Raw genomic sequence first — 13,361 nt, forward strand, 5'->3', positions numbered from 1 at the left:
TTCTTATCATGCCTAATTCCAAACTAAGATATTGTAATGGGCAGGGACAATACTACCTATCATTCAGCTGTTACAGAGAAAACACCAAGTGCAAACCGATATTATGATCTGTCTTAAAAATGAAAACATTCTGCGTACAGCAAGCCAGACATGCTAAATTCCTGTAGCTTGTTAATTTAAACAGATATTGTGAATAAACTTACAAATTTGACTTCCTTGTAAGTGAACACACGGCCACACAGCTTTTCAATTACCATCACACCACTGTCAGTATAGCAAGGATACACAGGATTGATGATATGGGGGCAGCAGCATTGGGGAGAACAGAGTGAGAGGGAGAGGGGTGTTCACAGAGATGAGGAGGGGTGGAGGGTGGGATCAGAGCAATGGGAAAAGTGAAATACGTAGAGCTGGAATATACTGAAAAGAGAGAAAAATTTCAAAGTGCAGTGGGAAATATTTCTAACACTACTTCCTTACAAACATACCTCCAATCACCATCATGGTAATGGCCAAAAGACTGTAGGAAAATTATAACAAAAGCCATAAGGGGTTTGACGAGACAGAACTGTAATGTTGCTTGCTTACAGAACCTTAGAAACCCAATAGTATACGTCTTGCCCACCAAACAGCATGTCCCATACAAACAGCTTGATCTGCAAATAAAAAGAAAACATTACACATAATATAAAAATTTCAGTTAGCTATGCAAAATAAATTCATCTACCAGTCAACAATACTTCAAATACAATCTATTATTGCATTTTTTTCACAAAGATTACCAGTTTCATTCTTTACTAAAGATCTTCAAATCTGTTCACACAGATAATGAACATGCCAAGTTTGACCTCACTTAATTTATCTGAAACACATGTGATAAGCAAAACACTGTATATAATACCTATCATAGCTGCAGAGCAACTTTCTGAGGGACACTGCATACAATAGTCAAAACTGACTGACTGCTCTGCTATTTTGATTGATAGCTCATACTCTGATTTATATATCATGTGTGTGTTAAATAAGGGTACAACCAAATTTGGCACGTACTTTTTTATTTACGTTAACAGATCTGATGATTTTCAATACAACAGGACACCAGTGATAATAGGGAAAATAAGAGTGTTAATAGACTGCGCTTAAAGATGTTATAATGATTCAGTTGTGGATTTTCTCAATTTGATGTGTCAAAGATTCAAATTTACTTTCAAAGTTATACAAAGTTTACATACAACACTGAGACGATGGGAGAGGAGGTGTGGAAGGTGGGACCAAATAGATGTTTTAAACTGTACTTACAATCTGTGTTTACACTGCAAATCTTTAATATATAAAATTGGTAACAAATTTTACTGTCTGGTTTCTTTACTTAATCTCCCCCAATTCAAATCCAAGTTTCACTTAAGGTTTTGTTCTCGAGTAATGAGATCATATACACTGAGGTGACAAAAGTCATGGGATACCTCCTAATATCGTGTCGTAGCTCCTTTTGCCCAACATAGTGCAGCAGCTTGATATGGCACGGACTCACCAAGTCCTTGGAAGCTCCCTGCAGAAACACTGAGCCATGCTACCTCTACTGCCACCCATAATTGTTAAAGTGTTGCCAGTGCAGGATTTTGTGCACAAATCGACCTCTTGATTATATCATATAAATGTTCAATGGGATTCATGCCAGCAATCTGGGTGGTCAAATCATTTGCACAAATTGTTCAGAATTCTCTGACATGGCACTCTGTCATATATAAAAATTTCATCGTCATTCGGAAACATGAAGTACATCAATGACTGCAAATGGTTTCCAAGTAGCCAAACATAACCATTTTCAGTCAACGATTGTTCAGTTGGACCAGAGGATCCAGTTCATTCCATGTAAACACCGCGGACACCATTACGGAATCACCACCATCTTGCACAATGCCTTGTTGAATACTTGGGTGCATGGCTTCATGTGGTCTGTGCCACACTCGCACTCTACCATCAGCTATGAAATTGGAACCCATCTGACCATGCCACAGTTTTCCAGTTGTCTGAGAGTCCAACTGATATGATCACAAGCCAAGGAGAGGCACTGCAGGTGACATTCTGCTGTTATAAAAGGCATTTGCATCGGTTGTCTGTTGCCATAGCTTATTAATGCCAAATTTGCTGCACTGTCCTAACATAATGTTTGTCACATGTCCTACATTGATTTCTGCAGTTATTGCAAGCAGTGTTGTTTGTCTGTTAGCATTGACAACTCTATGCAAACGCCATTTCTCTTGGTTGTTAAGTGAAGGCCATCTCTTGGTTGTTCAGTGAAAGCCGTCGGCCAATGCGTTGTCCGTTATGAGAGGTAATGCCCAAAATTTGGTATTCTCAGCACACTCTTGACACTGTGGCTCTCAGAATAGTGATTTGCCTAACTATTTCTGAAATGGAATGTCTTATGCATCTGGCTGGCTTCAACTACTATTCCACGTTCCAAGGCTATTAATTCCCACTGAGTTGCCATAATCACGTAAGAAACCTTTTCGCATGAATCACATGAGATATATAACAGCTCTGCCAAAACACTGTCCTATCCTATGACTTTTGTCACCTCAGTGTATAACAATATCTCTAAGCAGTTAAATAAAACACTAATCTATAGCACATATGCAGCACTGTAATGACTGTTAATATTGTTTGGTACTTTTCAGTTGCATCATTATTGTGGTTACTAGTAAGAGTTCCATGTAACTAATGAACAAAATTAATGCAGTTTGCCTCATTTGTTTATGACAGTTTGCAAAAATATTAAAGCATAAACTCTCACAATGAAGCACAGAAAAAGGGAAATATGCCTCTAGAATAGCCGACGAACAAAAGAAACAGAAAGGGAAGATATAGAAAAGACAACTAATTAACTCAGGAATACAAATTAACAACTCCTCTCATTCAATTCAACAAAGAGCTAAACTACTGAGATACATACATTGCCTCTAGCCAATATAAAAAGAATGGAAAGTCTACAGCTAATTTCCAGGGCTCTTCTCCTGCTATAATACAAAATGTTTCCAAATTTAATGTTACGTTTTGCAATGAGCACAGACTGAAATATACTGCATAATATTTCCAATACTATAGCTCTGTTTCTATTAATACCTTGATTTTCTTGAAGAAACTAGATTCATTTCCTCCTTTACATGTGGTTACAGGAGTCACAATCAGCTGTATTTTCAAGCTTGTTATACACATGTGCTGAATAGATTTAAGCACACTAATGCCATACGTGAAAGAAGCAGGGCTTTGTATCTTCTTGTGTCCATTATATCCAACAATGGAAAATCCAGGATGGAATGTAACAATATTATGAAAAGGGAATTGCTACTCATCATATAACAGAGATGCTGAGTTGCAGACAGGCACGACAGAAAGACTCACAAATAAGTATTCGGCAAGCAAGGCCTTCATCAAAAGAACACACACACACACACACACACACACACACACACACACACACAAGAAAAACACCTCGCACACACGACTGCAGTCTCTGGCAACTGTGACTCCAGTAGTTGCCAGAGACTGCAGTTTTGCGTGTGCGTGCGTGTGTGTTATCTACTTTGATGAAGACCATGCTGGCTGAAAGCTTTTTTGTGACAGTCTTTCTGTTGTGTCTATCTGCAACTCAGCATCTCTGCTATATAATGAGTAGCAACTTTCCTTTTCGTAATTTGTGTCCATTATATTATTTTCAGTCAGTTGTGTGTTTTGTATCACCATATGGTTCATTCTTAAACATCAGATTGGGCATTTCAAGCAGTCAACAAGCATATTGTTTTCTTCCACACACTTGTCATATCATGACTGACAATAACATTAATGGAATACAAATTTATACTGAAGTTTACCATCTGAGGAAGACGACACTGACTGAGATGCTGGACTTGCGTTCAGGAGGATCCATGTTAAACTCCCCTCCTGCCATACACATTTAGATTTTGTGTGGGTTCCCATTTTTTTTTCCTCTTTCCTTCGCCAGTTTGAGTTTGTGGTCCAGTTTCAATGACCACATAAAAGAAGGTATGTTAAGAGTTAATCATCCTCCTTCCCTTGAAACACAGTAACAACTGTTCTTTTCTGAGGCAATACTTGCCAATGAAATTAAAAAAAAGATATATGCTTCAATTCTTTTTGTTGCAACAGGGTCCACAGCAATCACAAATTGTTTGAATGATAAAATTTTACCAAACTAACATTGCATGAAGTGAAAAATCTTTCATTTATTTTCATAACTGTACAGTTTCAATTGTGGAGCTATGCATAACTACAATCCATAGAATTACCAAGTATGACCAGAGTCCAAGAATCCTATACTATGACCCACTAATAGCTTGATGTGCGAATTCAAAGTGGACTGAACTTCCATTTTTCTTTTAATCAAAACTGGAGTGCTGTGAGAGCAGCCGATGTGAAATTTTTGATTTGTGAATGTGACTATCAAAAAGTGTAAGGAATCTACTGACTGTGTTTGCTGCGATCATTCTGATGTGGCATCTAATGTATAAAGGACGCCTATATCTCTTGTGGAGCAGTCATGAAAATCCTCTCTTTGTCCTACAAACTCAACATTCATATACTTTCGAACAAGAAACACTGCAGGATACAAAACAAAAATGTGGGACCACACCAAGGTTCTAAACTAGATCTGCAAAATTATTAAAGAATGCCTTATAGCAAAACTGCTCTCTATAGTACAATTCCTCAAGTAAGACAAGGAGTGATAAAAATTCAAAACAGAAGATGAAATGACTGAAATTAGTTCAAATAGAAGGTGAAGTGCATCTTCTCATCATGAAACACAAGAAAGGTCATTACACTTTACTCCCTCTTTGAAGAACGGAAACAAGTTTAGTATTCACGGGCAAAGTTTGTTAACATACTCCAAACAGATCTACATCTTTTTATATATATATATATATATAGACAAACACACACACACACACACACACACACACACACACACACACACACACACACACACACACCGCATACGACCTTGAAGTGCATGGTAAAGGGTATGTCCCATTGTACCAGTTCTTGGGTTTTCCCCGCCATTCCATTCACATACAGAGTGGGGGAAGAATGACTGTTTAAATGCCTCTGTGCAAACTGTAATTTGTCCAACCTTGTCCTCATGATCCCAACAGGAACAGTATGTGGGGACTTGTAGTAGATCCCTTGAGTCATAATTTAAAGCAAGTTCTTGAAACTTTATAAGTAAGATTTCTCAGGATTTAAAGTGGGTTCTTGAAACTTCATAAGTAGGCTTTCTTTGAATAGGTTGCGTCTACCTTCAAGAGAGTACTAGTTCAAGTTATTCAGCACATCTATGACTTACTCTCATGGGTCAAAAAAACCTGTAACCATTTATGCTGCCCTTCTCTGTATATGTTCAATATCCCTTCTAAATCAGATCTGGTATGGGTCCCACACACTTGAGCAATATTCCAGGAGTTTACCACCTATTTTACTAGTGACTGAGTCTATGTGAGCATTCCATTTCATTTCCCTACAAAGAGGTAAAACTAAGTATTTGTATGAGTTGACCGGCTCCAACTATGACTCACTAATATTACAGTCATAAGATACTTTTTCTGTTTTGAGAAGTACATGATTTTACAGTTTCTCAACACGTAAAGCAAATTTCCAATCTTTGCACCTCTTTGAAATCTTATCAAGATCTGAGTGAATATTTAAGCAGCTTCTTTCAGGCAGTACTTCTTTATACATAACTGCATCATCTGTGAAAAGTCTGAGGTTACTATTAATATTGTCTACAAAGTCATTAATATACAATATTAACAGCAAGAGTCCCAACACACTTCCCTGGTGCACACCCAAGATTACCACAACACCTGTCGATGACTCTCCATCCAAGGTAACGTACTATGTTCCAACTACCAAAAAGTCTCATTCCAGTCACAAATTTCACTTGATACCCCCTACTATCATTCTTTCAATAATAAGCATAGACATGGTACTGACTCAAATGCTTTTCAGAAATCCAGAAATACTGCATCTACTTCACTGCCTTGATCAAAAACTTTTAATAAGTCATGCGTGAAAACTGCAAGTTAAGTTTCACTTGAGTGATGTTTTCAGAATCCATGCTGGCTGGATTGGATGAGGACATTCTGTGCGAGACGTAACAATATGAAAATCCATTCCCAATCAATTAAAAACTAGCCATTATATACAAGTCCAATTTCCAATTACATTTACTGAGAGTTAGATGCATGTGCTTTAATAGTAGTCTAGCTGTTTACAGTAACATAAGATATTAGAATGTACCCTTGATGTCAGGCTATGGGACATAGTCCAGCACTCAATAAATAAATGTGGGTCTGTGAAGGGATGTGGCATACCAAATACCATTTTTGCTGTGAGCCAGCCGATGGAGAAATTCTGCAAGAAAAGGAGGTTGCTACATCTTAACTTTACTGACCTGGAGAAGGCAGTTGTTCGAGTACCACATTAGATGATTTGCTAAGTCTTTGCAGTCACCAAGATCCAGGAAACACGTGAACTGGGTAAAAATGCTGCACAAGAACACCAGCAGCCAGCTGTGATGCTCTAGCAGCCAGCTGCAATGCTCTGCAGTACTGACTGACAGCTTCCCTAGACGGTGTACATAGAGGCTTAGCTCTGTTTCTGCTGCCCTTTGTCACTGTAATGAATCCATAATGTGTGACCGACAGAAGTGTGCACCATGGACAATACTGTAAACTGATGAGATAATGCTTGGGGTGGATACCAGGAATGATCTTCAAACTCAGTTCCAAACATTTTATGACTGTTTGCAAAGATTTGGTCTCCATTCAAACATCCACAAGACTAAGTACCTCAGAACTATACAAATTAATGAGCTCCTCTCATCAATGTGGGTACATTCAGATACCTTACTTCTCAACTACAAAGTGAAGGTTATATTAATGAAGATATGCGAGCAAGAATCAAAGCAACCTGGATGTGATTAAGGCACATCACTGGTGTTCTTTGTGGTAAGAAGATGTCTAGATATACCATAGAATGGTGAGGCCAGTTGCATATATGGTACCAAGCATTGGTCAATACCTAGAGATGCTGACTGCTCACTATATGTCACAGAAACGTGGATACTGAGAAGATCACTAGGCATTTCCCTGCTCAACAATATCAACGATACAAAGTGTCTGGAAATGTCACACTGCTAAACTTACCAAAATGCAGTTGGTTGGAAGTTGGGTATTTTTGGTCAACGTCACATCCACGCAGAACCATAATTCTTTACATGGGAAACGAACAGCCATTTTAAAATTATACACAAACCACTGTGTTGAGAAAAGGTCAAAATATAATTTCAACATTCAATAACTATGTGTTACCAATATTAGTAAATTTCTGCCTTTAGATTTATGACACTTTTACATGGAAAAGGAAAAAATGCCAAATTTCAGGGCGTTTTACAAAAAACCATCAACTTTGTGTTGCATCACTAAAAATCAATGATTTCATGTTGGCATTCATGTGAATTTTTCCTGACCCTATCTGTATGAGATGTCCTATGTCAAACACCCAAAACACTCAATCTACAGAAAAACGTGAAACCAATACGCTAACCAGTACAAGTGACACGTACTACTCTGAAACTACTTTTTTTTTTTTTTTTTTTTTTAGGGCGCAAAACGTCTATGGTCATTAGCGCCCAGCCCGTGACGTAGGAAACAGGAAAAAAACGAAATTTAAAACCAGCAGCAATGGGAACAAAGTCATAAAATTTGAGAAACTAAAGGCAGAAGGAATGCTTAAAAATCCACTATAGAAAGGGGTTGGTTGTCCCCAAAAAAGCTTCAAATGACTGACGTCATTTCACTGTCACTAATAAACTGGAGAACGCGGTCGGCTGAGCGCGTGTCATCTGCTAAAATCGACGATAGATCAGGCGATAGCTGTAGACGGGAGCGTAACGGATTAAAATAGGGGCATTCAATTAAAAGGTGTCTGACCGTCCACAGCTGAGAACAGTGGGGACAGAGTGGGGGAGGATCACCGCTTAAAAGATGTCGATGGCTAAAAAGACAGTGCCCTATCCGGAGTCTAGCTAAAATTACCTCCTCCCGACGACGCGTTCGGGAGGAAGAGGTCCAAGCGCAAGGAAGGGCTTTCACTTCCCGCAATTTATTATGGAGAAGTGTTGACCAATGCGCATGCCAAAAATGAGCAACTTGGCGACATAAACCGCTCCGTAGATCGGTGAAGGGAAGCGACTGAATAGCTGGCCGAGGAAGAGAGACTGCAGCCTTGGCCGCTATATCGGCCGCCTCATTCCCACAGATACCAGCGTGTCCCGGGAGCCAGAGGAATGCCACCGAGACGCCCCCCAGGTGGAGCACGCGCAGACAGTCCTGAATCCAGTGGACCAGAGGGTGCACAGGGTAAAGAGCTTGGAGACTTAGGAGAGAGCTGAGAGAATCTGAGCAGATTACGTACTGTATCCGCTGATGGCGGCGGATGTAGTGGACAGCCTGGAGAACAGCGTAAAGCTCCGCAGTATAAACAGAACACTGGTCGGGAAGCCGAAAGTGATTTGGGGTGTTGCCAACAATATAGGCACTCCCTACACCTAACGATGTTTTCGAGCCGTCCGTGTAAATAAATGTGGCGTCTGTCATTTGTGCACATAGAGCAGCAAATGCCCGACGGTAAACAAGTGTAGGGGTACCATCCTTGGGAAATTGACATAGGTCTCGGAGCAAGTCGATCCGGGGATGGAGCCAAGGCGGTGCTGTACCCCAAGTTGTCAAGAAGGTTTTAGGAAAGCGGAAGGAAAGAGAATGGAGCAGTTGACGGAAGCGGACTCCCGGGGGTAGTAGGGCGGAGGAGCGGCCTGCATACCCTACATCAAAGGAGGCGTCGAAAAAAAGGTCATGGGCTGGATTAGCAGGCATGGAAGACAGATGGCTAGCATAACGACTCAAAAGGACTGCCCGCCGATTGGACAGCGGAGGTTCAGCAGTCTCAGCATAAAGGCTTTCCACAGGGCTGGTGTAAAAAGCTCCAGACACTAAACGTAATTCACGGTGGTGGATAGAGTCGAGACGCCGAAGAATAGACGGCCGAGCAGAGGAGTAGACTATGCTTCCATAATCCAATTTCGAGGGCACTAAGGCGCGATAGAGGCGGAGAAGGACCACTCGGTCCGCTCCCCAGGAGGTACCATTCAGGACACGGAGGGTGTTAAGGGAACGCAGAGAGCGAGCCGAAAGATAGGAAACGTGGGAGGACCAGCACAGTTTTCTGTCAAACATAAGACCCAAGAATTTAGCGACGTCGGAAAATGGAAGGTTGACAGGACCTAGATGTAAGGAGGGAGGAAGAAACTCCTTACGTCGCCAAAAATTAACACAAACGGTCTTACTGGATGAGAAACGGAAGCCGGTTTCGATGCTCCACGAGTGGAGGCAATCGAGACATCCTTGAAGACGTCTTTCAAGAAGGCTGGTCCGTTGAGAGCTGTAGAAGATCGCAAAATCGTCCACAAAGAGGGAGCCCGAGACATCAGGAAGGAGACAATCCATAATTGGATTAATGGCGATGGCAAACAGTACAACACTCAGCACGGAGCCCTGGGGTACCCCGTTTTCTTGGGAGAAAGTACGGGAGAGAGTAGTGTTCACCCGCACCCTAAATGTGCGCTCTGCCATAAATTCGCGAAGAAAAAGGGGCAGCCCGCCCCGAAAGCCCCAAGAGAACAGTGTGCGGAGGATGCCTGTCCTCCAACAGGTATCGTATGCTCTCTCCAGATCAAAAAATATTGCTACCGTTTGGCGTTTCCGGAGAAAATTGTTCATGATATAAGTGGAGAGAGCAACAAGATGGTCAACTGCAGAACGATGCTTTCGGAATCCGCATTGGGCTGGTGTTAAAAGACTGCGGGATTCCAGCCACCAAGCTAAACGGTAATTCACCATACGCTCCAAAACCTTACAGACACTACTCGTGAGAGAAATGGGGCGATAACTAGAGGGGAGATGTTTGTCCTTTCCAGGTTTCGGAACGGGAACGACAATAGCTTCCCGCCATCGCCTGGGAAAGGTACTGTCGGTCCAAATTCGATTATAAAGGCGAAGGAGGTAACGCAGACTATGGGTTGATAAATGCAGCAACATTTGGACATGGATACCATCCGGTCCTGGGGCGGAAGAGCGAGAAGAAGAGAGGGCATGTTGGAGCTCCCGCATGGAGAAAACAGTATTGTAGCTTTCGTGATTTTGAGAGGAGAAAGCAAGATGTCGCACTTCCGCTGCACGTTTCTTCGGGAGAAACGCTGGCGGGTAAGTTGAAGAGCTCGAAATCTCAGCAAAGTGCTGACCCAATGAGTTAGAAATTGCGACGGGGTCCACTAAGGTATCATGCGTGACAGTGAGCCCAGAGACCGGGGAGAAACTAGGCGCGCCTGAGAACCGTCGAAGCCGACTCCAAACTTCCGAGGATGGAGTGAAGGTGTTAAATGAGCTAATAAAGAATTTCCAACTTGCCTTCTTGCTATCGCGGATGACGCGACGGCATTGCGCACGGAGCTGCTTATATCGGATACAGTTGGCCAAAGTTGGATGGTGACGGAAAATGCGAAGAGCACGTCGCCGCTCACGTATTGCGTCACGGCATGCCTCGTTCCACCAAGGAACTGGGGGGTGCCGGGGCAATTCGGAGGTGCGTGGTATTGAACGTTCCGCAGCTGTGAGAATAACGTCGGTAACATGTGTGACCTCATCGTCGACGCTGGGAAAGCGACGGTCATCGAATGTCGCTAGAGACGAAAAAAGTGTCCAATCGGCTTGGCCAAACTTCCAGCGTCGCGAGCGCATATATGGCAGTTGAGGCTGCAGTCTAAGAACACATGGAAAGTGGTCACTCGAGTGTGTATCATCAAGGGCGAATCATTCGAAGCGCCGAGCTAGCGGAACAGTACCGACCGCAAGGTCCAAATGAGATAAATTTGTCGTGGAGGCAGACAAAAATGTGGGGATCCCAGTGTTGAGGCAGACTAGATCCGCTTGGTGGAAGACGTCTAGCAATAGGGAGCCACGTGGACAAGGATGCGGAGATCCCCAAAGCGGGTGGTGGGCATTGAAGTCCCCAACCAGCAAATAGGGGGGTGGAAGCTGATCAAGAAGATGAAGGAGATCAGCTCGTGCCATTGGTGTGGACGATGGAATGTATACCGTACAAAGAGAGAACGTGTATCCAGAAAGGGAAAGACGGACGGCGACAGCTTGGAAGGAACTGTTTAAGGGGATTGGGTGATAATGGAGAGTATCATGGAGCAGAATCATGAGTCCTCCATGGGCTGGAGTGCCTTCAACAGAGGGGAGGTCATATCGGACGGACTGAAAATGAGGGAGAACAAAGCGGTCATGGGGACGCAGCTTTGTTTCCTGAAGACAGAAGATGACCGGCGAGTAGGATCATAAGAGGATCGACAATTCATCCCGATTGGCTCGAATGTCGCGGATATTCCAGTGGATAATGGACATAGGGTGAACAGAAAATGGAGGAACGTGACCAAGGGTGCTGTCAACTCAACGACTGCTCAGAGCTTGCGACCGACAGCATTGAATGGCATTCAGTCGAAGGCAGAAGATCCTGATCCATAGGTTGGTCAGGAGCAGCTCCTGCCACCAGCGATTGGCCGGTTGACCGGCCACCAGCAGTGCGCCTCGGCGACACAGAAGACGGCCGAGGGCGATTTCCGCCGGGTGGTGCTGTAGATGGGACACGCCTTGGCGGAGAAGGAGAGGAACTGTGTTTCTTCGTAGCCTTCTTGGAAGTATGATGTTTAGATGAAGGAGGAACCGATGGTTGTGAAGTTGCGGTACGTAAAAACTCTTCACGAGAATGCTCTTTTTTCGAAGACTTGGCGTCTGACTTTTGGGCTCGAGATTTAGCAGAACCCGACGAAGGGTGAGCCATTGAGTGGGCAGGCGAAAGTGGTGAGGTTGAACGGGCGATCTTTGCGCTGGCCGATCTGACGAACGTGGTACTAAAGGTGAGGTCGCAAGTCTGCGTGGCCGCCTCCTTTGTTGGCCGAGGAGAAGCAAGGACAGTGCTGTATTTTCCTTTCTGAGGCACGGTGGGCTGTCGACTGGCGAATAATTTTCGAGCAGCTTATTTCCTGGATGAGCTTTTCGTCCTTATAAACCGGGCAATCTCGAGAGGAAGCAGCGTGGTCACCCATACAGTTGATGCAGCGAGGGGATGGGGGTGGACAAGCACCCTCATGGGCATCCTTGCCACACGTAACACATTTGGCCGGATTGGAACAGGACTGGCTGGTGTGATTGAACCGCTGACATTGATAGCAATGCGTAGGGTTTGGGACATAAGGGCGAACGGAAATTATCTCATAGCCTTATTTGATTTTTGATGGGAGTTGAACTTTGTCAAATGTCAAGAAGACAGTGCAGGTTGGAATGATGTTCGAGTCAACCCTTTTCATAACCCGATGAACAGCCGTGACGCCCTGGTCATACAGGTAGTGCTGAATTTCTTCGTCAGACAATCCATCGAGGGAGCGTGTATAAACGACTCCACGCGAGGAATTTAAGGTACGGTGCGGTTCCACCCGGACAGGGAAGGTGTGGAGCAGAGACGTACGCAGCAATTTTTGAGCCTGGAGGGCACTGTGTGTTTCTAACAACAGGGTGCCATTCCGTAATCCGGAACAAGACTTTACAGGACCCGCAATTGCGTCGACACCTTTCTGAATAATGAAAGGGTTGACCGTGGAAAAGTCGTGACCTTCGTCAGACCGAGAGACAACAAGGAACTGTGGCAACGATGGAAGAACCGTCTGTGGCTGAGACTCAGTGAACTTACGTTTGTGAGCAGACATAGTGGAAGGTGAGGAAACCATTGCGGAAGAATCCCCCATGATTACCGGCGTCTCCGATGGTGCGCTCCTCCCTTGTGGGGGGCCCTCACCGAGGGCCTTAGGTGATTGTTCACACGTCAGGTCACACCTCCCGACAAACGGACGGAGGGACCAATCGGCACTTTCGGAAGGTATCAGCTCGGGTAATCACCCCTCCCTGGGCCTGGCCGTTACCAGGGGGTACGTACGTGTCCTACCTGTCTACCCGGGGCGGGGAATTACACGTTACCCCGTCACCGGCTACGCATGGAAGTGCGTGGGTCGGCCTTCTGACACGCACAGGGAGGAAAAAAAGAGAAAGGGAAAGGAAAGAAGAGAGGGTCTCAAACGCCGCAGTGGAGAAAAGGGCAAGGAGAAGAGGGAAGGAAAAGAGAAGGACAGAGGAAGGACGAGGACTTGTAAGTGTAGAAAGCAAGGAATT

The 13,361-nt window shown here is 43.8% G+C and overlaps 1 protein-coding gene across 3 annotated transcripts in view; it reads right to left on the bottom strand.

The window, feature by feature from the left end:
* The window catches only part of LOC124788126 (transmembrane protein 184B), a 143,448-nt gene that overhangs the window by 76,740 nt on the left and 53,347 nt on the right, over positions 1-13,361 (bottom strand). For all 3 annotated transcript variants that reach the window (XM_047255262.1, XM_047255261.1, XM_047255263.1), the window contains one exon: positions 489-656. In XM_047255262.1, the coding sequence (XP_047111218.1) occupies positions 489-656 (168 nt within the window). The remainder of the gene's footprint in view (positions 1-488; positions 657-13,361) is intronic.

The sequence above is a fragment of the Schistocerca piceifrons genome, chromosome 3, assembly GCF_021461385.2.
Source record: "Schistocerca piceifrons isolate TAMUIC-IGC-003096 chromosome 3, iqSchPice1.1, whole genome shotgun sequence".
NCBI lineage: Eukaryota > Metazoa > Arthropoda > Insecta > Orthoptera > Acrididae > Schistocerca > Schistocerca piceifrons.